Here is a 24,496-nt window from a genome sequence, read left to right on the forward strand (position 1 = left end):
GGTGCATGGGTTTGGACTGCGTGAATCTGACTGTTGTGTACGTTGCAGGCAGGGGAACGCAGATTTTTTACCTCAGGTTTAGGGATGCGGAATGGTGTATTTCATTTCATAAATCTTTATTTCGGCCCTTTGGAGCCATAAAAGATACATAAAAACAACAGTACATAACATTTGTAAATAGAAGAATAAGTAGATTTACATACAGTTGGATGGGGTTAAGAAATAAATACAATAATCCATAATTTAGTTAAAAAGGCAATGTATAAAACATGTACAATATAAAATCAATTTTCACTGTTCCAATATTAAGTTCATCTAAATATAGTCATAATTGTACAGCCATTTCATAGATCGGAACATACATCGAAAACAGAGTACTAAAACACATTCCTAATGAATTATAAGTCCAGACCCCCTTTTTTACCTTCAAAGCTTACTGCCAAAAGAAATCTGCTGACGCCAAAGACAATCACTTTTCTGGTGTCCGTTTTTACAATCCTAAATGCTTCATTGGTTGCATTGGGTTTATTTTAGATTCAGGCTTAAATTGCAAGAGTTCCGGAAAAATCATCAGCGATATCTGGCAAATCCACTCCGGACTCCTGCAAACTCTTCTGTTCCTTCAGTAAGTCAGACTCAGCCTCTAGCTTTCTCTCAAGTGGTTTCTTTCTTATTTCCTATCCCTCTCACTCTCTCTAGTTTCCCACCGGCCCTCTCCTACCTGTCTTCCTTCTACTTTTTTTTTGCACATCCTTGCCTTTCTCTTGGGAGAAAAATATTTTTCCAGGCATAACTTCAAGGTATGTCACCATAAAATACACCTTTAAATAAGGCCCTGTTTTTAAAGGCGAAGCTTCAGTCACAGAACGGGGAATCACACATTAGCAGAATTCAGCAAGGCACCCTTTTAAGTACTCAAACCACAGCAGTGCCTAGGTAAGAGCGGACTACATTTCACAAGATTGCTTACCATCAGCTACATTTAAACAGCAGAGTCGCTTTTCAATGACATGCATCAAAGTTCATAGCTTTGTGCCGTAGGCTGACTACTACGGGCGTAAGCAATGTGGATACTTTACTTTCATTCTACTAACATTCACTGGCTCGTACTCTGTTGAGGTTTTTTATATTTCAAATTTGATGATTTTGCCTACCTTCCATACTTGTCCTTTTTACTGAAATCTGCTCCACCGCTCTGCAAGAGTTTGACACATTCCACATTGCTGCAAAATAAGAACATTTGATTGGTAGAGTGAACGATATGGGCAAATGTATCAGAAATAAGAATACAAATACTCTGTTTAAATGTCGAAATACTATTCAGAAGCACTTACATATCAAAGGTACATACATTTCACCATTACATGTAATGGGAGAATCGAAGACAACTAGAAAAGTTTTGTTCTGGGTTATTTTACATCAATGACCAAGCAGTACTAGAAGTGAATTCCCACCTAATTGTCCACCTAAGATGAATTTTGTTTTTAAATGTCGCCGTTTTACCTCTTCTTAGCTCAATTCACACTCATTCAATGATAATTCCCATTAATTAAAAACTGCCCTTTAAAAGAGTACTTTACCAATCTCTTGCACTGAACTGGTTATAACTGACGATGATTTACCTATGATGTAACCATAATATGAAATAATAAAACACAAACTGTGCTTAATATCATTCTTATTTTAACATCAATGCTTTCATTTTGGCTTAATGTTAAATTGATATAGGAAAAACGTTGCATTTCTTGTTACTGAATTCTTCATGGCCCTAAAATTCAAAATTAATCATTTACCTAATCTAAGACAATAAGAAAGTAACTGAATATTAATAATGTAAAAGTTAAAATGTAAGAGTTAAAATGAGACTCATTATGAGCTTCTTTTACTTAAATACGAACACGATTTTTTCATTAACGTGTCTTTTAATCAAATCAGGTATGTTAAACGATAGCCAAGAACTCTTTCAAGATGACGGTTACAGTTTTTAAAATTTCTGAATTAGAGTTTGCATACTTGGCATAGTGAGTTTAGAACAACATCTATAGTTGATTTGGGGGGCCTCAAACGCCGACCACGTGATAATATTGGTTAATGTAAGCAAATAGAGCAACTTGGATGCTAAGCTGTCTTCCTAATGTAAAGGGCTTACGTTGTAATACACAGTCATTTTTTTGGTGTACTTCAAGCTCTTAAACATGCAAAACAGCTTGATAATCTATTCTGAGCTACAACGCAAACCCAAAATATTGAAGATTAAATTGTCAATAAAATTGTATATACAGATAATTTCAATAAACGAAAAAAAAATAATGAAACAGTATTTCTGTTTATTCAATAGATGTTTTGGTGGGCATCAAACTCTGGCCATGTGATGATAGTGATAAATGTGAGCAAATATCACAACTTGGATGCTAAGCGGTCTTCCTCATGTAAATGGCTTACGTTGTAATACACAGTCATTTTTTTGTGTATTTCAAGCTCTAAAAAAAGCAAAACAGCTTGGTGATTTCTTTTGAGCTATGACTCAAACCCATAATATTGAAGAGTCAATTATCAATAAAATTGTATATACAGATAATTTCAAAACATTTTACAAAAATCATGACAGTATTTCTTTTTAATCAAATAAAATGAATGGCTAAATTGAAATAGAGAATTTAAGTGAATACATTTGGAAATGTTATTAAAGAAAATTGGATCTTGACAAAGAAATTAATAAGTGAGTGCGTTCAATAATTTTTTACCCCTGTTTGTTTCCTTGACCAATACACAATTACTATTGGCGAGAAGCCACTGGTAGTAAGTTGATTTTTCACTGCAACAGTTCGCTAGGTGTCCAAAAAACGGTCAATCTGAAAACTGGATTTAGATTTAGGCATTAGTAATTTTGAATTTCCACCAAGAATGGTGGTGTCCAGTCCATTGTGCTGCAAATTGCTGTTGCCAGTACTAGTTATGGCTGGAGGAGTGTGTAGACCTATGGAATATGACAAGCAGAAAAACAAGGTAATGATCATTGTACTCACCCTCCTGCAGCAGCCGCATGTAGGCATGTTCTTCCATAGTTATCTGGTGTGTCAATTTCAAAGCCTGCAGACAGCACGTGCTCATTATTAAACGAGGGCACTATGCTATACTTTTGTCCTATTTAGATCACAAGAAATATTGCAGAGACGGAAAAATCTGTTAGTATTAAACCCAGAAGGCAAGCACCGTGGTTAGCAAAGCAGTTACCATGGAAACGACAGAAGCCGCTCGAGCTTGGCAGCTCGATAACAGGAATTGTGATGCCAGTGATACATCTATTTTTAAATATGGCTTGCTTGTTGTGATGCATTTGACATCATGCGACACATATTTATTTTCAGCATATGACACCGCAGACTGACACAAAGCAAAACAGGAAGCTACCTTAAGGAAAACAAACACCAACCAAAGCAACTCTCACTATGATTTCACACACCATTAAGCTTCTAGTTGCATAGATCTCACATGACTCTGTTTCAACACATTCTACCAGTAAATAATGACAACTTTTGTTTTGCTGCCCAGTAAAATGTGGCCCCGTGAAATACTCCTCAAGACCAACGCATTTCAATTCACCGTTTAATTTGAACAACATTTCACTGTCCAAATGTCCTTATATCACCTTTAGAAAGACGTCATTTATGCCGTGGCCCGGCTAGCCACTGTGACCAGTGCGTTGTTACTTGCAACCAATACATTAAATGCAACTATGCCTTTAACTTGCACTGCCTTAAAGGAAACGGGTGGAGAGGGGGAAATAAGGCAGAGATGCCGGAAAGACAGAAAGAACACCACGGAGAAGAGTTTTTCTAGGAGAGAGCTGAGATCACAGCACAGCAGGGGAAGAGATGGCAAATTTGAGCAGTGCTTTAAATGGGCCGGTGCTGCCCGGTACGGAGTAGTGGCACTTGCTTATTTTGAGAGGGAGAGACACGTAATCCGTTTACTTGGAAAGTACCGGCACTTCTCAGAATCCAGCAGGTACTCTGGTACAGAGGACCTGCACTTCTATTTTTCCATTTCAAGCACCGAGTTGAACAGAAAGAGTAGGAGAGAGATCCTAACGGTACGAGGATATGACCACCTGGGCCGGGGCAGGCAGGCGGAGGAAGAGGTAGACATGGCAAGACTGAAAAGTCAAACACATTTTTGTTGTTAAATTCTGTTTAAGGTAATGGTTACATTGCACAGGAGGAGTGCAGACTCAAGGTGAGTGGTGATTGGGATGGGAAGGTTGAGATAGAAGTGAGTGTTGGATCAGGTGCACTGCAGAGCTGCCAAGGGAAGAGCCAGAGGGCTTCAGCCTTGGACAATACAGGATACGCAAAATTAACAAAATGCCCAAAGGAAAGCCACCCAGGATCCTGCAAGCCAAAACACAAGGATCCGACACAACCAACAAATCTAGCCTTGGGCTTAACAATGCACTGCAGCGGATACACCTGCGGCTCAGAAGCAAAGCCCATTCATAAAAGTAAAGTCAGCTGCACGCTGGGATCACCTACCTGATGACAACAACTTCCTGCAGCAGTCTGAGTGCGCATTCAGCGCTGCTAAGTGCAAGGGGAACATGCTATGGACTCCGCATCTGAAACCCAGAAAGAAGAAATCACCAACATTAATCACAACCAAAGAAATTGGAGCAGCACGTTTTTAAATATAAGAAGACAGAGCAGTATACTTTTAGTACGGCTTCAACAAGGCTTTTGAGAGCTGAGATGTCAATGCAGAAGTACGGTCAGGTGACTGCATGTCACAGATATGCCACTTTTCCAGTCCTGCGCTTTCCTTTGAGATCATTGTCACCTTGTATGGTGATGTATTCCTATAGGTACTGTATCGATTCCCCTATTTCTGACCCTGGTTTGGTTAATAATTAACTAGCAGCCATCCAACGGTGCAAAAACCGTTATCTGATTAAGCCACACCACGGCACAGAAGCACGTTATCTGATTAGGTCATAACGCATGCCATCTAATTAGACAAGTCATATTCCTCCAGCCCCTGATAAGGCATACAGAGTTCTCAAAACAAATCAAACCTACAGCGACCTGGGAAATTCCCATAGCCATTGTTTTGATTTCACCGAGAACTTCAGCAAAAGAATGTGCGAACGAGCCCGTTCATATGACATCCTTATTGACGTATATATGTCCATCCTTACGTCAATCTCGGCACCTTTCAGGTATAAATATTACCGACATTGCCTTAAGCAAACACATGCGGTGGTGACGAGATTGGAGCAGCGAGACGTGCTGAGGAGCCCAGCAGAGAGCGAAGCCCACAGGCGCTGCCCCGCCTTCCTGACGCGCTGAGAACGAGACGCTGTCTTTCTCCTGCTGAGAAATCCAGCTCCGGCGCTTCCAAGCAGCCCTCGCAGGCAGCTGGAATATCAAGACCTGGGATAAGAGATACCAGCCCTCCATCATTCTAGATCTCAGGTACAGAACTGAATAACCCCTTGCAGAGAATTCTCGAGTCAGTCCCTTGGCAAAACAAACTTAACTTAAACTGCTACTTATCTACTCCCGCCCACGTATTAGGCTTAGGTCAGGTACACTGGGGTAGGCGTGGTTAGAAGCACCAGTTGAGTATGATTAGTCAAATGTATATATGTATGTATCTATTTTATCCATTTTAAAGTATCATATGGCTCAGAAACCATATAAATGCTTTTACAGTATTATTTTATAATTCTGTCTCTACTGTATGCACTTTACTTAACTATAAGCATTACAATAATAACGATTCATTTCTCTTGTATGAGAAAGGAGACTGATCAATAAATAACATCTTTTTATTGAACACGCCCGTCTCTTCCTTTTCTCTACAATCTGGTGAAACTAAGAATGCACTGAACTGACTGAGTAAAATAAGTTGTCTTTTGTTTTCACACGACTCTAGAGATACACTCTTGATTAGGGGAGAGCAAAGTTGTCATGTTCTATGGTTGCCAGAAACTAAATCCCTTCTTGTCTATCCAGGGAGGTTAAAATCCTCCCTGCCTATTCGAGAAAGTTTCTAGTGAACTCTGAGCTAGCTGGCAAACACAAAACTTTAAGTCTAATATCGTCGGTAGAAGACCTAGTTAACCTCTGCCCTAGGTCTATACTATTGAAGATATTATTCCAATGCGCAGAGCCTATTGGGATAATAGGAACTACACTAGAAGGCGCCCAACGTTTGGATAAGCGATAAAACTAACGCAAGACATTAGAGTAACTCAGTCATGCTTTTTCACACAGACCCCTTTTTTCCCATAATACTCCAAAGACGTCTGGAGTGGGTGAAAGGTCATATCCGCCAAACCTCGCAGGAGGAGACTCCTATGTATGGTTCTTGGTTTACTCAACGTTGAAGGATACACTGTTCCAAAATAGTGTGCATCTAATCTTTGTTTCCATAGAAACTTGATCTGCAAACAAACAGAATAACCTTCCTGTCAGTAAAATGACAGAAAGTGAAGAAGAAAGGGAGACAGTTAGAATAGCAGCTGAACTCCTAGTAGCAGACAATACTCTGCTGCAAAATGACCCGGATATAATACTCATCCCGGTCAACATAAGAAAATCTATAACCTTAAAACTTATAGAAAATGGACTGACACCAAGAGGTGGTACAGTCATATTCGTAATTGAGGCACACGAATATCGGCAGACAGAGGTATTCTATTCATGGATAAACTTTCCAGCAGCAAACGCTGTAACAAAGGACTTCCACTATTACAAAATAGAGGAACCTCCTAATGAGTACACTCCTTTCGAGGAGGTGGAAATACCACTCAAATTCATTTTTTTCATTTCATGGCGCCCTAAAACAGAATAATCACATCACCAGGCTCGGTCCACTAGGTAGACCAGGAGCAACGTGGCCGGTCCTAGCCGGATACACACCACATCCAGACATTGAAGAAATGCCTGCACCAAATCTTTTAGCACAGCTAAAACAATTAATAAAAATACATAGACAATTAGTCCAATATGTAATGCGGACTTCAACAATCCAACCAGCAATCAAAATTCCACAGCTGACCAGTCATCAGGGGAACACAAATAAAATTACACCTCAGAACATACAGTCCTGTCTAGGTAAAGTACCCGCAAAACGGGAACTAATTCCTTTCTAGCTAGCACAAAAAATCACTCAAATAGAGGCGGTGTTTCCAGATACCACGCCTGTTGAGAAACATAGGATTCTGACTATCTGTCTTCCAATGGGAATTGCACCACATGTGGAGGACTGTGACACTTGGGGAACAGTCTTTGCTTCCATTTACACAAAAACACATGGTGTACCATCCATGTCAGTAATACCAGATGTGCTAAACAGATTCAAGATGAATACGGTCCAGAACCCGCTTTAACTCTCGGTATGAAATTACTGAAAGACTTCAAGCAGGTCTCTGCAATATTATTAGCCAACATAAAGGGAGAAGCAGCAAATGTGGCGATTCGCCAGAGGTTAAAAGAGACAAATATAGCAGACCAACCATCTGAAATTGCCAGAATCATAGAAAAATCCTATGAAGAACTAGGAAGAGATAGTTTGGGTGGAATACCAGTGAAATCCCAACTAGTTGAAAGTCCTGAAAAAGTATTTATTAAAAATAATTTAAACACTCAAAAAAAGAGCTGGGATGGAAATAAACAATCCAATCCTAAAGAAAAAAGATTCCAGTCCAGAGGAAGGTCTCCTCGGCGGAGAGAAAGATCTCCTGACCAAGGACGCAAGTCTCCCCAAAGGGAGCCCTCTGTGAAAAAATACAACCTTAGAAATAGGGATAATATAAAAAAACCTGATAGATATCAAGATATTGATACACGTCCCTCTCAATCTTTTCAGACTTCCTCGCAGAAATCGGAAAGAAGAGGACGATCAGAACACAGGGAAGAGCACGTCAAGTCCAAAGACAAAGAACCTGCTCATCTGAATAAAAAATTACAATTTCCAAAAAAGAAGGTAGCCAGTATTAAAGTAATTAACAATGCCGAGAATACTGAGGACACAGCTGAAAAACGGAGAATGGGCTCAGACAATGCTAGACAGCGCAGCAGAAGTGAGCATAGCTCGCAAAGTCCTTATGAATCATCTGGAGACAGTGGACACGAATGAATACATTCAGGTGGAAACTGCAGATACCAGAGTTAGCAAACCTCATAAAATATATGAAATAACATTGCGTATAGAGGGGGATAAGACTAGAAAAATAAGGGGTCTATTTTGGGATAATCTCTCCAAGGGCTATGACATCCTTCTAGCTGAACGAGACTGGCCTCCAGAGTTTGTCAGGGAGTGCCCACATGGCGAAGAAATAATTATGCCTGCCTTCTCAAACAATATTCCAATTCATAAAAAATATACACTTGCAAGAAAGTGGGCAGTAGCTCAAGCCCCTGCCTTATATAAAAATCATGTGGGATGGGATGAGGACTCCCCTCCTCATAAAATCCAGTTAAAATCACAACCTACTGCACAGAGGCAGTACCCGATTAAGCAAGAAGCTAAAAAACAGGTAAAAGAGATCCTAGATCAACTTGAATACCAGGGGGTGATTGAAACTTGCACCTCACAAATGAACAACCGTTTGTTTCCTGTCTCCAAGCCAGACAATTCATATCGTCTTGTTTTGGACTACAGACACCTTAACTCATGTTGCAAAACATTTGCAGTACAAAACTCGCATAGTGCTGCACTAATGAATAACATAGTGCGCAAAAAATACAAAACCACATTAGACATTTCTAATGGATTCTTTTGTCAAAATATAGCACCAGAGAGCAGATATTTGACGGCGTTCTCAATAAATGGCACGCAAAAAAAAATTTCTGTCGTTTGCCCCAGGGGTTCAAAAACAGCCCAGGATTATTCTCAGCGAGAGTAACAGAATTACTACAAACATATGATGACGAGGCATTATCTTATGTCGACGACATCTATCTAACAGATGATGACTTGGATACTCACTTGAAAAGAGTGAACACCATAATACTTGGGTTCGCAGCAGAGGGTTACAAATTCAACTTTAAAAAGTCAAGGATTGCCCAACTAACAGTCCTGTTTTTAGGATATGAACTATCAAGTGAAGGCAAAAGTCTGGCTGACAATTTCCTAGAGAAATGTGCTGTAATCCAAGCACCTAGAACACTGAAAAACTTACAATCAATTCTAGGCTTCCTAAATTTCGGAAGAACTTACATTATAAATTATGCAGAGAGAATTAAACCTCTCTATGATCTTATAAAACCAGATTTTAAAAGAATCAATTGGACTCAAAAACACACAGAAATTTTGAGATCTTTACAAACAGATATGTTAGTTAAAACAAAATTACAAACACGTGACAATACACGCAACCTTGTGATTCGAGTCATCCCAGGAAGATGCGGATTCACATACCTGACCTCTAATGAGGGAGAGAAGGTACCAATAGCATACAAATCACATTTGTACACAGAAGTTGAAAAAAGGTTCAGCATTAAGGAAAGCATTGTTCATGCGGTTCAAACAGCTGTAGCAAAGGAAAAATGCCAAGCAGACGGGAGACAGGTTACAGTCAGAACAGCAGAATCAGCTTTTGAGGCATTAACAACACCATGTAATTTACCGACAACTGCACTAAATCCAGAATGGATACAATGGGTAAATTCTGTTGCTACAGACAAAGTAAAATACTATTTTGACCCGGAAATGAAAGAATTAAAATATCTAGAATATGAGAGAGAATACCCTCTGCCAATCGACATTCTGCCTTTACGACAGTACGCCTGTGTAATATATACAGACGGTCATGCTCAACCCTCAGTTTGGGGAGAGCTGGCTTACAACGCCACATGTGAAATTGTAAAAGAAGTATGGCGCGGAGGTAAATTAAGACCTCTACTTACAAAAACACACTCAGTGGAAAATAATTCAGAACAACAAACTGAAATTATAGCATTAAAAATGGCGCTAGATAATGCCGATCGCGAATTCCCGACACTTATTGTGTGCGATTCGTATTACTGCGTCAAATCATACAATAACGATTTGCAGAAATGGATTCAAAACGGTTACAAAGATGACACAGGTGCCACAATAAAGCAGAAAGCGCTTTGGGAACAATTAGTTCTTTTAAAGAAAGAACTACCAAAAACTCACGTGATACACTCACTGAGTCATCAGCGTGATGGCGTTCACGTTGCAGGAAATTCATTGGCTGACACAGCCACAGCGGTAGCAACTAAACCGGCCTCAGTAGCTACAAAAAAGCGTACAGTAAAACACATTGACGGTGAACCTGTGCTGGCGGTGAAAACGTCATCAAAAGGCGACTGCTCAGCACTACCGATCAATTATCCACTCAATTATACATACATAATCGATGCAAACTCAGTCCCTTTTGCTCGAATCCCTGGAGTGGGGGATAGAGTAATTCCAAACACGGACAGGAGAGGCTTGTTAATAGCAGACGCACATATGGGTGAGGGTCTCAGACACCTTAAGCAAAAAGATTCTCTGGAAGAATTACAATCAGTGTACTGGTGGCCAGCCATGAGCCTGCATCATCACATTTTTGTAAAAAACTGCCCAGACTGTAACAGAGATCGCAGTGGCGAGCGAGGAGGACTATTGCCATGGCATTTCGCTCCAGATAAACAACAACAATAAGAAAGTACCCATCATGAAAAAGCGTCATATTAACATATAAAGACTAATTTTCACTTATAATGTAGACCCCAGCGCTCGGCTGACGTCTGGACTGTTATAAAAAGATTTGCGAGTCTATAATGGCATATACGCTAGGAGCATGCTACGTTTTGACTAAAGTATTCCCTTTAGCCATCAAGCTTATGGGGAAACATGGCCAAATGAGCATTGCATAGCGGGACTCTTCTCACTTCCTTCCTGAGGGATACGGGATGGTGTAAAGAAAAAACCAAGACATAAAGCAATCTATAACGGAAAAGGTATTAGGTTCGGGAGCTGGGTGGGTCAAACATTTAATAAGTGTCCAACGTAGTCTAAATAACCTGCCAAGGAATTCTCTGAAAGGGTTCAGTCCGTACGAACTATTGTTCGGGACTAGAATGATGATCCAAGATCTTGATAGTCAGACTACAGTGGTTAAAAACAAAAACTTTGATATCAAAGATCGTTTGGCTATTTTGCAGGACTTAAATGAAACAAGAAAAGACCTGAGCAACATAAAGTTGAAACAACAGCCAACAACCACTGAGGAAAAACCACCTGTCCCAGCAAGGCCTGTCTGGATTCCAAAAGTCGGGGATCTGGCCAGAGAAAAGATCGCGGTAAAGAAGGAATTTGGACCTTCTTACAGAAAAGCAGTTCCTGTCTTGTCTATCAACGGGACAAGATCAGTAGTACTACCGCCCCTTGCTGGTAAAAAGGAGAACCGAGTCATATCCATCGACCTGGTAAAACCACAATCATGTGGCCGATAACAAACAGTAGGCCAAGTGGACTCCCAAGAAGTAGCAGAGCACCAATGTTTGCTACGAATACAGAGGCTCAAACTGGAAGACTGATCACGTTTGGAAAATCTACAGTGAATCAACAAGGACTATGCAACAAAGCAATGGAACTTGAACCTCTTAAAACCCAAATCAAAGCTTTTCATCAAGAAACAACAACCTATGATGATGTATCTGCAGACTTTGCTAATGAAACAAAGCAAAATCCGAAAGCAATTGGAACAATTGACAGAACAGCATCCGGCTACTTCATCAACTTCGATGATTCATCTGAAGACCTGAGTGAAGCAAAGAAACAGCCATCAACAAAAACTTTTAAAGATAAAGCTAAGGAACTTTTTCAACAGCTGAAAGAAACCTATCTGATCTCTCCATGGATTGAATTTTGGGTGGCCTTTGGTGCATTTATCCTCATTCTTTGGCTCATCTTGGTACTATGCTTGGGACATTTCATTGAAGGAAAATATGCTAAAATGGACACAGCAAGCCAGAAAATCAACTTGGTCCTTAAACCACACACATCTTCACACATCGAGAAAAGAGAACTTTCTTCAGTGAACTTCACAGCCAATCCTATACCAGGCGGTGTAGCATGGGACAAAACTGATTATGAAATCTATGGTCCGGTTGAAATCCTGAAGTATCCACACCAATTCAAGATCTCCTTGAGTGACTTTGTAAAACCAAGCACATTTGCTGATGATTGGGACTTTGAAAGTATTAATGATATGATGTCTTATCTTGTGATGTCTGCTAAATTCACAGAACATGATTATTTGCAGGGTTCGTCTAATTATGATCAGATGTTCTGCTACAACCACTATGGTAACCCTTATCTACATAAATCTGCACAACCTAGAAATGTTTTAAATTATAACCAATGGGAACATTGTGCTACTCCTCCAAAAGATAGCTCGAAAACATTTTATGATAAATATTCATACTTTTCAGGGTTTAACACAAGTAATGCAGAAACATTTTATTTCAAATTGTCAAATAAGACGGGTATGAAGACCATGCTTACGAACACAAAATTGATATATTCCGATTCATTCTTTGAACAAATGAATACATTTGGGTTTGATTTCTGGAACAATAATATTGAAGCAAAAACTGTTTGGGGTCCAAGAGATTGGCAAGTACAAGGTATAGAATCATTGTTTAGAGCCTGCATGATCCCAGAACAAATTATATTCTTGAATGACACTATTCAACAAACTACCTGTCTTGGCTTAGCCAAAATCAAAGATTTGAACAAACCGTCTATTCCAAAGCCAACAGTGAACAGTAATAGCTCTATAGATATTGAGATAGACGTAAACCATATATTAAACCAAAACAGAACACATCCTGAATGGAAAAAATGGTTGATCTGGCCCACAGATACAAATAACTGTCAAGACAGATTCCTGAACAAAACACAGGGGTTCACATTGACTAGGCCAGACCCTAGATATTCCCAAAGACAACATCCAGGGATAGTAACCACCTACAGCGTGGGCAAGCTCTGCCTTCAATGGCTACAAACGTCCACACTGGCTGAAATTAAGCAACACCTAACTTTACTTACAGAAGGTGCTGACTTGCGTGATTTCATATTGGGACCACGCAAACAGCGTCAAAAACTTTTCATAGCGGCCTCTATATATGCAGCTTATAACGAAGTTTGGAAAGTAACTCAAATTGAGACAGCAGAAAAAATACGGGAAATTGACCGTATTAATTTGGAAAAATCACTTTCTGTGGTGGACAATGGGTTAATGACTCTGTCCTCTAGAATATATTCTCTGGACAGCATTGTGTCTTCAGCAATCGATATAATATCGCAAGACTTACTGATGTTACAACACGGTCAGTCCCAATTGCGTTCTATTGTACAGCTTGGCTGGACGTTACAAAATCTGCGTTCTGGCTATGTGCCTTGGCGTTTAATCAACACAACGTCATTATTTAATATCTTTAACCTTACTGATAAACAAATCAGTTTGGCACAGAAGGGTGCTGACTATACAATTCTGAGCATTGAAAGACTTGAGAGATTACCATTGACAATGTCAGAACGACCTGTCATTGAATGGATAATACATGGAATAATAAATATTCCGATAACTACTTTCCAGTTTCAATTCTGCCAAAAATATATACAGGCAGGCCAGTATGAAAGGTTGGGTAAAGGGTACATTAAGTCAATATGGAACTTGCCCTATACACACAAATGTGTCAGTAATAAAGGCCAGAAAGTGTTTCTCAGTGGCAATAATTGTGCAAAATCACTAAGCGGTACACTTCTGTGTCAGGGTATTAGTTTGCATGGAGCCTGTGAAGGGACTTCGAATAACCTTTCATGTTACCAGCTAGGCACACCTGCAACACAAATAGAACCATTCTTTAGGAGACTCTCGAACGGGAGTTACATTCTAATAGTAGATCGCAGATGTTGTAGTTTGCTGCCCGGAAAACTTTATCTCATAACCGTGACTAGGAAGGTCATGGGCTGTGAACGAGTTTTGTTCCCGAACGATTCTCCAGACAGGGAGGCAAGGTTATGGCCCGATTTGAAAATTGCTTCTATTCGAATAGATACTTTAAGCAGAATGAAGACTGTGCTCCTACAGACGCCGACCAGGCTCACGTCATCAAAAGAAAGTATGATCTCCAAGTTGCAAGGACAACAGAAGAGATTCATTCATTATTATCAACTAATTCCCCCATACATTTCGCAGAAATACTGAACGAAATCTTAAATATTTCTGATACCACTGGTGTCTCCAGTGTATTTAAAGCAGTGTTTTCGGGTGCTTTAACTCCATTCAAAGCCATCCTGGGTATTTTTCCAGACTTTGTCCATTCCATTTTTGGCGGACTTCCACTCCTTTGGGACTAGTAGCGGGTATTCTATTTTTGATCCTGTTATTTCGCTATGGCAAACCATGTCACAGACAAAACACCTGCGACAAGGGAAGAAATGATCCTAGCCATTGGCTACCGGGACCGGGTAACTAAAATCCTTGGACTATCCCGGCTTAGAGACCTGAACATGACTTGGTCTCTTTCATTTAGACCAATGTGGCAAAGTTGTGTTATGCCTGTATTAAGGTGCTTGCTATGCGGCGAAGAATGCGTGTTGGACACCTGTCTGGCACTACAATCGGATGTGCCAATGGACGCAGATACCTTGTTGGGTCCGGTAACGGCTCATGCATTGTGCTGTCCCCAGCGGCTACCAATCCTGATGACGGCATTCGTGGAGACTTCACCACTACGATTGAGGGGTAGTGAAGTACAAGATGAAAGCAGCATCGATCAGGTACGACCTTCAGTCAGCTATGCTGATCAAAACATCAATGGAGGCAATCATGCTCAGGCTCATGAATGCATGGTAACAACTTTTTCCGAGTTAGTGGAACTTACGCAAGAAGCTGTTGACAGTTTTTTCAACAGTCTAAATGATATGATGTTTTCACCAGAGCAGCAGGAATAACTTTGAGCAAATTAGCACTCGGAGTTCCCCACATCCTGAATTTGGCCTTCAACTTTTTAAAGAAAAGCGATATGAAAAATTTTCTCATCAGTTTGTTCAGACTGCAAGAACCTTTTTCCCCAATTCCAAAATATTTACGATTTTGGGACACTTATCTTCTGCTTAAAGTAGACATTATTCTTAGAGAACTGAATTTCTATTTCAGGTAGTCACGAGACATTAGCTATCCTCTAGCACTGTTATACAAAACTTTATGATTGTGATGAAATGGTCTCGCACTTTTTTTCTGTATTAAGAGCCATTTCATGTGTAGTTTTCGCATTTTATTCATGCTGAATTTAACATATGCTTTATATGATTAGCATTATTAGACTGCTTGTGCATATAGTATACGTGATAGTACATGTGATTGTGTTTCGTATATTTTATAAATTCCAATTTTCGGAATACATATAAATGTATTTTGGGGTGGTACGGTATACACAAACGCTACTGGTTTCACTATGCCTAGATTTGTAAATATGGACATAGTCTACGTGGAGTGGGTGTGATGTATTCCTATAGCTACTGTATCGATTCCCCTATTCCTGACCCTGGTTTGGTTAATAATTAACTAGCAGCCATCCAACGGTGCAAAAACCGTTATCTGATTAAGCCACACCACGGCACAGAAGCGCGTTATCTGATTAGGTCATAACGCATGCCATCTAATTAGACAAGCGATATTCCTCCAGCCCCTGATAAGGCATACGGAGTTCTCAAAACAAATCAAACCTACAGCGACCTGGGAAATTCCCATAGCCATTGTTTTGATTTCACCGAGAACTTCAGCAAAAGAATGTGCGAACGAGCCCGTTCATATGACATCCTTATTGACGTATATATGTCCATCCTTACGTCAATCTCGGCACCTTTCAGGTATAAATATTACAGACATTGCCTTAAGCAAACACATGCGGTGGTGACGAGATTGGAGCAGCGAGACGTGCTGAGGAGCCCAGCAGAGAGCGAAGCCCACAGGCGCTGCCCCGCCTTCCTGACGCGCTGAGAACGAGACGCTGTCTTTCTCCTGCTGAGAAATCCAGCTCCGGCGCTTCCAAGCAGCCCTCGCAGGCAGCTGGAATATCAAGACATGGGATAAGAGATACCAGCCCTCCATCATTCTAGATCTCAGGTACAGAACTGAATAACCCCTTGCAGAGAATTCTCGAGTCAGTCCCTTGGCAAAACAAACTTAACTTAAACTGCTACTTATCTACTCCCGCCCACGTATTAGGCTTAGGTCAGGTACACTGGGGTAGGCGTGGTTAGAAGCACCAGTTGAGTATGATTAGTCAAATGTATATATGTATGTATCTATTTTATCCATTTTAAAGTATCATATGGCTCAGAAACCATATCAATGCTTTTAAAGTATTATTTTATAATTCTGTCTCTACTGTATGCACTTTACTTAACTATAAGTATTACAATAATAACGATTCATTTCTCTTGTATGAGAAAGGAGACTGATCAATAAATAACATCTTTTATTGAACACGCCCGTCTCTTCCTTTTCTCTACAATCTGGTGAAACTAAGAATGCACTGAACTGACTGAGTAAAATAAGTTGTCTTTTGTTTTCACACGACTCTAGAGATACACTCTTGATTAGGGGAGAGCAAAGTTGTCATGTTCTATGGTTGTCAGAAACTAAATCCCTTCTTGTCTATCCAGGGAGGTTAAAATCCTCCCTGCCTATTCGAGAAAGTTTCTAGTGAACTCTGAGCTAGCTGGCAAACACAAAACTTTAAGTCTAATATCGTCGGTAGAAGACCTAGTTAACCTCTGCCCTAGGTCTATACTATTGAAGATATTATTCCAATGCGCAGAGCCTATTGGGATAATAGGAACTACACTACAGTATGTTCGACCAGTTGGTTTAATCTAATCAAACTTATAGTATGACTTTAAAAAAGCACTGTGTCAAAAGAAGGGACACAACAAGAAGCGTGGGTTTCCACTGTTGTGAAGGTTTCTGGACTATTCTACCTTGTAAATATTGCCCTTGAGCCTCCCTCACTCAGACCTCTATGTCTGCCCACTTGATTGTAGATCATTGTCAGAATTCCACCAGGGAAAAGTGAATGCAAAATTGTCCCAAGTATCACTTGCTTTTGAATTTTATTTATATAGCTCTTGGTACCATTGTCAGAATTCCACCAGGGAAAAGTGACTGCAAAATTGTCCCAAGTATCACTTGCTTTTGAATTTTATTTATATAGCTCTTGGTACTCCACCAAAGGTGCAGAAGCACCTTTGGTGGACAGGTAGAACACTACGCTGAACATCTTGGTCCATGAGTGAGAGCTCATGAGGGAGCAACAATACACCTATATGGTTAAGTGAGACTTATGCCGGATAAAGGTCTACTGACCTCTAAAACGTATGGAAAAAGTTTTTGTTAATGAGTCCCATATTTTTAAATATCACAACCAGTGGAACAATTTGTCTTGTTTTAGCATATTTTGTTTGGCTTCAGCCATCACCCTACCGTACGTAAACATTTTCAATATATAACATCGTAAACAACAGGAGAGATTTACGGCATTTGGAACAACACCAAACCATGATGTTAGCCATAGAGCATTAAAGAGAACATATTTCTAATACTACTTTTATCATAAATAAAAAATGTGCCCTAAAACCACATAACCAGACTCGTTGCCCAAGGGAAGGAAAGTGAAATACCACTTGATGACATAAGCATTAACAATTCTGAAAGATAAATCAACTGCAATGTGGCCCCTTCAATGTGCTGCCAGATTCAAGATGTCACCTCCTTTCCAGAGGACTTATCAAGTATCTTCGAATTGTTGAGTACCTTTTTGATTTGTTAACCATTCCCTGGGGTAAACCCATGAGAAATTTCCCTAAAAATATATGAAATATATATTATATATCTGGCGAAATTGCTACTGTCTGCAAAAACTAAAAACACGAAACAATAGCAAGGATTACATTTTCTAATTGTTTCCCCTTGTTTTTTTTGTTTTGTACCATTGGTATTCTATCCTCTGCTGTAGACTGGGGCTCCTGAACATATAAAGCACACTGATTTGTTAAAATGGCATTTTTTTCTCCTACTACAGACCCCTCTACCGTGGAAGTGGTCTGTCAGGGACTAGGGCTGATGATCACAAATGTTAAAATATTAATAAAGCCACAATAAAACTGGGCGGCTGCACCTTGGATATTTATAGAGTTCTGGAGTAGGAGGACATCTGTCTTGATGCTTTGCTTCAGGACCTATGCCTGACAAGGTCAAGTTAAAAATCTTAATTAGGGCCCTGGTAACACTAGCAGTAATTGATGTCAAAATCAAACACTGTAATTGTACTTGAAAATCAGATTGAAATGACCAATTCTGGCTTTTAGTTGCTATGATATACTGAAACGTGTGTGCCTGAGTGAGCATCAGTGTTGTAATATGGAATTCAGACTTGTGATTGGTGAGCTTGGCACCATTGCAAACCTTTTAACAGTTGCACCCATGCCATCTACCACCCTAGAAAGAAAACACTCGTAGTACTGCTGGCGAACAGCTCTTCCACCAGCTACCTAAGGAGACACCAGATGGAAGTGTTGCAAAGCATTTAATATTGGCTGAGTGGACCTGGTTAGTTGTAGGGTGGTAGAAGCCAGAAGGAAGTCTTCAGTCATGTTGCAATTTAACTGTGTACGTGAAAAGGATCAAGGAGGATTTTGGTACAACAGGCACTCCCATAAAAAGGACCACTAAACAGGGCAGTTAGAGCGAAACTGCAATTTGGGAACATTTTAGAGATTATAAATGGTTCACACAGTGATGTCAGTTTAGTTCTAATTTGAAAAACCTGATTTTCACCTAGCTGATAAGCTTGGATGCAGAATAAGTACGACTCACTTGCTGCTGGCTGAATCCCCCTTTGAATGGTTGGCGTGATAGTTGAGTGCAGTAGAGTTTAAGTGAAAGTGTGATAGTTGAATGTAGTTTTTAGATGTAAAATAGTCTGTCATGTATTGACACAATGGCACTCCATAGGAGGTGGAGTGATACACCAAACAGACAATAGTATGGCGGTGATAAAAACTCTTCTTGGCTGTTCTAAGACATGATTGACAATTTATCAAGCCCATGGGTGAAAGAGGCAGACACAAATAAGTCAATGGTGGAATGGTCATTACCCAAAGTCAACTTTTTTTTAGATAGGCTTTTATTAACATTTCTTATTGTTACATTGCTACAGCCTCAACATATAACCTGACTCATACTAACACCCCAATGTTAACGTTTAAGAGTCAGGCAGAGTTGCTTAAGACAAATTGTCATAGTTTCATATCCGGTAGCAGTTAAGTTATACATCAATTATCTAGAAATAATTTGAGTATGTCCAACATAACGAAGGTCCCGCCAGGTTCACGTATCGCCTTCGGGGTAACATTTTCGCACCTTGATACTTTAACGCGTACAATTTACATTATGTGGAGCACTGACTCACCCTTTACCAATTTACCTTCACACCCAAAGCCAGCACAGGTATGGCACACAGCTGCACTTTTTCTCCCAAGTGCACACTTCGACCTCAAGGTATTCAGCAAAGTGACGCAGCGATTAAGCTTTGGTCACAGATTAGGGTCATCCACGCACTGATATTGTCTCAGATTGCCTTCTGTAATAGTATGTATTGATTTCCACATAAAGAACCGACTAGAACTCCAACTAGCCCGTAACCCTTCTTTGACTTCCCATCATACAAAGGATAACATCCAGGCATACTGGTCCCAGGGCCCAAAATACTCGTTGAAAATGTTCTCATGCTACAAGACTCGAAGCCCACTTCGATTTCCACTATACAACAGGACTATCAGGGTACCATTCAACAAGCGTTTGCAATCAATAGGTCTTGCATTTGCAAGCTTTTTTATAATAAATGGTACGAGTCAGCTGAGACTCTGACACTTCGGCAGCCGAGATGCCTGCATCGGTCTGTAACTTCTTCATGTTGGGGCCCAGCACATCCTTCCTGTTGGACCCGGTCCCACCTTGACACAGAGAGGCCCTAGAATCCTGATGCTCCCCTGATTGATTCCGACAGGGAGGGGCCCTGCTCAGTACGTAGGCAAAGGCTGGCAATCTCTTTTCATTTGTTTTTTTCTGCTGCCCATCTGCCAACACTAGGCACCAGTGAGAATGAAGAGTGTTGCTGGGGCCTCACATCCTGTTTGGAATTGGCCGGGCTCCACCTAGGACAGAGAGGCTCTGAAGGGATGTTCTAAGCAGCATCATATAATTGCGAAAGTGGGGTCCGAGGGAGGGGCAGTAAAGGTGGGAAAATTAAAACAGAAGAGGGCAGATTGTCACTGAAAGATCCGGCAGGATTTCAAACATCTGCACATGGTCACAGGCTGGTCGGCATATTAAATAGGTAACACGTGGAGCAGATGTTAATAGGGATTTTTTTTAAAGTACTGTGTTTGTATTTATATAGCATGTTCCATATGATAGACCTGAGCGACTTTTGAATTGTGGAGTACTTTGGTGCCCCTTCATGTTTGTCCATTATATAGCGCTTATACTCACAGCGAGATTTATCTGCGCGCTCTGGGGGCATGGTTGATAGGGTGTTGGTGGTGGCACTTTGTATGTGCCATTAGGATCCATTGAGGAGCTTTACCAAACTTCAGATGGTTTTTAATCTTTATTAAGTAATAGTAGCAGCTGAGATCCGCTCTTGCGCCTCTCAACTAGTAGGTCGGGTGGGCAGTTTTGATTTCTGCAGAACCCTGTAGTTATTTAAAAGTCGGAGGAACTTCTGGGTTTTTCTAGTGATGAAATTATGTAATTTAGGGGCATTGTACAAGAAGGCTATTTCAGGTACAGCAGGTGTAGGGGCACATACTTGTCTTTGTTACATCTTCATGTACTTGTCATTTGGGACACGTTGATGAGTTGTTTGTATTGCAAGGTTTCCACTTGTCTGGCCTTGGCTGTTAACTACAGAAGCTGGGTTTTTACGATGCATAATAATCGAAAATTCTTAGAAAGGCACAAAAATACTAGTTACTGCTTAGATTTACTTGCTAGAAAGTGGTCACTCATTAGGTAGTGAATGCCACTTATATGCACATTGAAACCACCAAAATGTAGCACATAAGCCAGCAGTCTGAAAACTTGGCAGCTATGCTGGTCAAGGTGATATAAGGATTAAACACACTTACTGCAGTGTTTGATTGGTTTATTGTCTATTCAGCCACGTGCTGCTTGCTGCAGAGAAATAAGTGTCACTAGTACCTTCACCAACACTTATTTAATTTGCTTTTAGCACGTCATGCTCATGAGCATAAGTAAACTGGGCTCTAGGTTAGTGCCCTTCCGTTTCTGGTGTTTGGCAGGAGATTTAAGATATTCTTTGAGTTTCTCGTTGCTCAAATGGTTACAATCCTTGATATTTATGTGTTCCCCTCATCTTCATTGCTTTGTTTTGTTCGAGAGAAAGTGCCACTCATACTCGTTGAAATGTCATTCATAATTACACTGAAATTATGAAAATGTCACACATAGCATTCTAAAACCTTGGCAGCTATGTATAATCTGCGAGGAAAGTACATCGGCAAGTTTGGAACCTTGCACTAAGTATTAGCCACATTTGTCTTTCAAAAATGTTGCTTTGATAGATGCGCTCTGAAACGGAGAGCCAATTTATTTTTTGTCCCCGAGCAGCAATTAAGGTCCGGATTGCTCTTTGGGACGCCTCGTCTGCACTGCAGCTGATTCGGGTGTGTGAGTGAAGTCGCGGGATTACGATTATGAAAAAGGCGGTAAGTACCATCAGCAGTCCAACATACAGCATGCAGTGTATGAAATCTAATGCACAGTACCGACAGCCCCATATTCGGAGCTTTCAAATACGTCTAACCCCACCTCCTCCCCCCACATGCCCGTTCAGGCACGAGCAGCTCAAACATTCCAGCTTTAAAGGTTGCACTCTGGGACTTGGAGTCCTCTGATCCCATTAGAAGACGTTCCAGGAGAAGATAAAATAATAAGAACAGAAACGCTGACCTGAACGACCAAAAACTCTGTCGGTTCAGCAGGCAGTCATAATGAAAATGGGTTCAGTTCTAAATTTGCAACGGAAGTTTTGTTATTCCGGATCTGCAGAACGTGAAAATAGAGACAAAATAGTGGCTGAAAAAACAAGCATTTGCAATTCAATACGTCTTGCATTACTGAAAGTTTGAGCTATTGACGCTACTAATAACAATGCAACACCATTAGCTCAAACTTTTAGTAATGCGAGAGCTATTGCATTACAAATGGATCGCAGCACTCGCGCTTCAGCTTTAAACATCTTAAATTAAAGCTTGGGTGCAGTCTTTGCTTCAAAAGTAAAAAAATTGAAAAAAAAAGTTTTTTCTATTTCTTTACTTTTGAATTATTCGCGGCACCGCGCTATAGCTTAAGATGTTTAAAGCTAAAGCACAGGTGCCCCAATCGTAACAAAAGTAAACCAATAGGAGAAAAATGGTGGCTGCACCCTTTTTTCTATTTTTTTTACTTTTGTTACAATGGCGGCACCTGTGCTTAGGCTTTGAACATCTTTAGCTAAAGCGCAGGTGCCACAATTGCTTCAAAAGTTAAAAAATAGAAAAAAAGCAATTTTTTTTCCTATTTCTTTACTTTCTAAGCAATTGCAGTACGTGCACTTTAGCTTAAGATGTTCAAAGCTAATTAAAATGAAAGTAATGAGTAGCAACACTTGGGGTGTCCTTATGGGAGGTTACAAGAAGAGAAAAGGTACTACAAATGAGGGACTACTAAGCCGATTGATCAATGAAAAACCACCATTTACATTGGACAGTAACAGAAGCTAATTAGAATGATGGGTGGAAAGTGGGCGGAGCTTTATGCCCCTATCCTGAATGCTGTCTCAAAGAGACAGCACAAGCACTGGCTAGGCGAGACCTAAAAAAACGACTTGGGAAGGAAAATGTGGCACATTTGTCAAACTTCTTCATAGAACAATCTGGCCCTTAAACGCAAGCATCAGCAGGCCCACTTCAGAATTAACTGAAAATCATCCTTTACAGCTAACCCTTCCTTAGTCCTTACTCTTTGCCTTCCCAGATCCTTGTTCTGTGCCCTACGTCTCTCTTGCCCTTTGTTTCCCGGACCTTTCTCCTTCGTGACTCATCCGTTGATTGGACTTTTCTCCTTCTTTTATACGTCTCTCGTTTTGGAATGTTGCACTTGAACTACAAATTGGACCCAAAACCACTTACATTTCCCCTCCTTTCCCTTTTGAGCGTACAACCACCGTTGTTCAGTATATTGAAGCGGCTCTGCAGCATATAGCGCTCTATGTATCAAAAAGCCAGACTTATAAAGACTAATTGTGGACCACACTGTTGATGAATTGGTTCAATATGGTGTTATTATCTAGCATTCTTATGAGCATGGCATTTACCAATATACACCTCATCCACCATCTGAACAACACACGATCATCATTAATTAGACAGAAAATCAATATTTAGAACATAGCATTAAACAGCAAACAGATGAACATGACGTTCATGCCTATAAGGTAAACCCAGCGTTTATGTATGAGCAGATACTATTTTGAGCTCATCAGCTTTAGCAAAAGAGTGCTAAACCCTAAACGCTATTTTGGCTGTCCTGTATCGAGTAAGCTTTTAAAAAACGTGGGAAAAACATATAAACTAACAGCACCGAGGACACAATAATGAAATGTTCACAAGGACAAAGTAATTACGAATGATTGAATATGAATTATTCACAAAGTTATCTAAAAAAAAACTTTGACTGGTCTAAATAACTGCATGTATAATATAAGAAATCAGAATTCCAATCATTCAGTTAGTCACATTTCTGGCTTTTTGGGGTAAAGCCCATCAAGCATCTAAACATACATAGAGACGTCACCAATTAATATCTTTCTTTTTTAACATCTTTGTTATTTTATGACAAATTACAACACAATATCAATATGTTTTAGTAAGAGATATCAGCCCATCATTCTCTTTTTGAAAATGTTTGCAACTTATACACAACACTGCAAGCATTAGTATTCCTACCGACCCACTTTGCGCACAGCAATCCAAAGTTCATTTTAAAGCTTTAAAGTGATTCTTTCTATAGGTTTCCTTCACCCTCCTGGGGAACAGGTGAACATCCTTTCAAGTCCTGCAGGGACCCATAGTGTGGTGTCCTGACAATGACCATAACATATCTGTGCATCCTGGTAAGTCCTCTGGTGCCCTCTCTTACCATCTCATTGCTCTCATATGAGATTCCTTAGCCAGTACCCATTAAGTCTCATCACATGCCACTCAGAGGTGCAGCCAGCAGCTTGCGGTTGTATGATACAACAGCGCATGTTATGTTATGTAATGTTATTAGAGCTTTTAAAGCGCACTTATACCCAAAGGTGTCCTGGCGCTGAGCACTGTCTAACTGGTAACCATGGGTGCG

At 40.2% G+C, this 24,496-nt stretch overlaps 1 protein-coding gene across 6 annotated transcripts in view; it reads right to left on the bottom strand.

The window, feature by feature from the left end:
• Positions 1-24,496, bottom strand: part of ANKRD44 (ankyrin repeat domain 44) — a 766,729-nt gene that overhangs the window by 300,178 nt on the left and 442,055 nt on the right. For 3 of the 6 annotated variants that reach the window (XM_078680434.1, XM_078680433.1, XM_078680432.1), the window contains exons 11-13: positions 4,533-4,615; positions 3,027-3,090; positions 1,155-1,223 (exon numbers count right to left, since the gene is read on the bottom strand). In XM_078680434.1, the coding sequence (XP_078536560.1) occupies positions 1,155-1,223; positions 3,027-3,090; positions 4,533-4,615 (216 nt within the window). Of the gene's footprint in view, positions 1-1,154; positions 1,224-3,026; positions 3,145-4,532; positions 4,616-24,496 lie in introns of all 6 variants that reach the window. The other 3 variants (XM_078680431.1, XM_078680429.1, XM_078680428.1) reach the window with 1 other exon arrangement.

The sequence above is a fragment of the Lissotriton helveticus genome, chromosome 3_1 (genome assembly GCF_964261635.1).
Source record: "Lissotriton helveticus chromosome 3_1, aLisHel1.1, whole genome shotgun sequence".
Classification (NCBI taxonomy): Eukaryota; Metazoa; Chordata; class Amphibia; order Caudata; family Salamandridae; genus Lissotriton; species Lissotriton helveticus.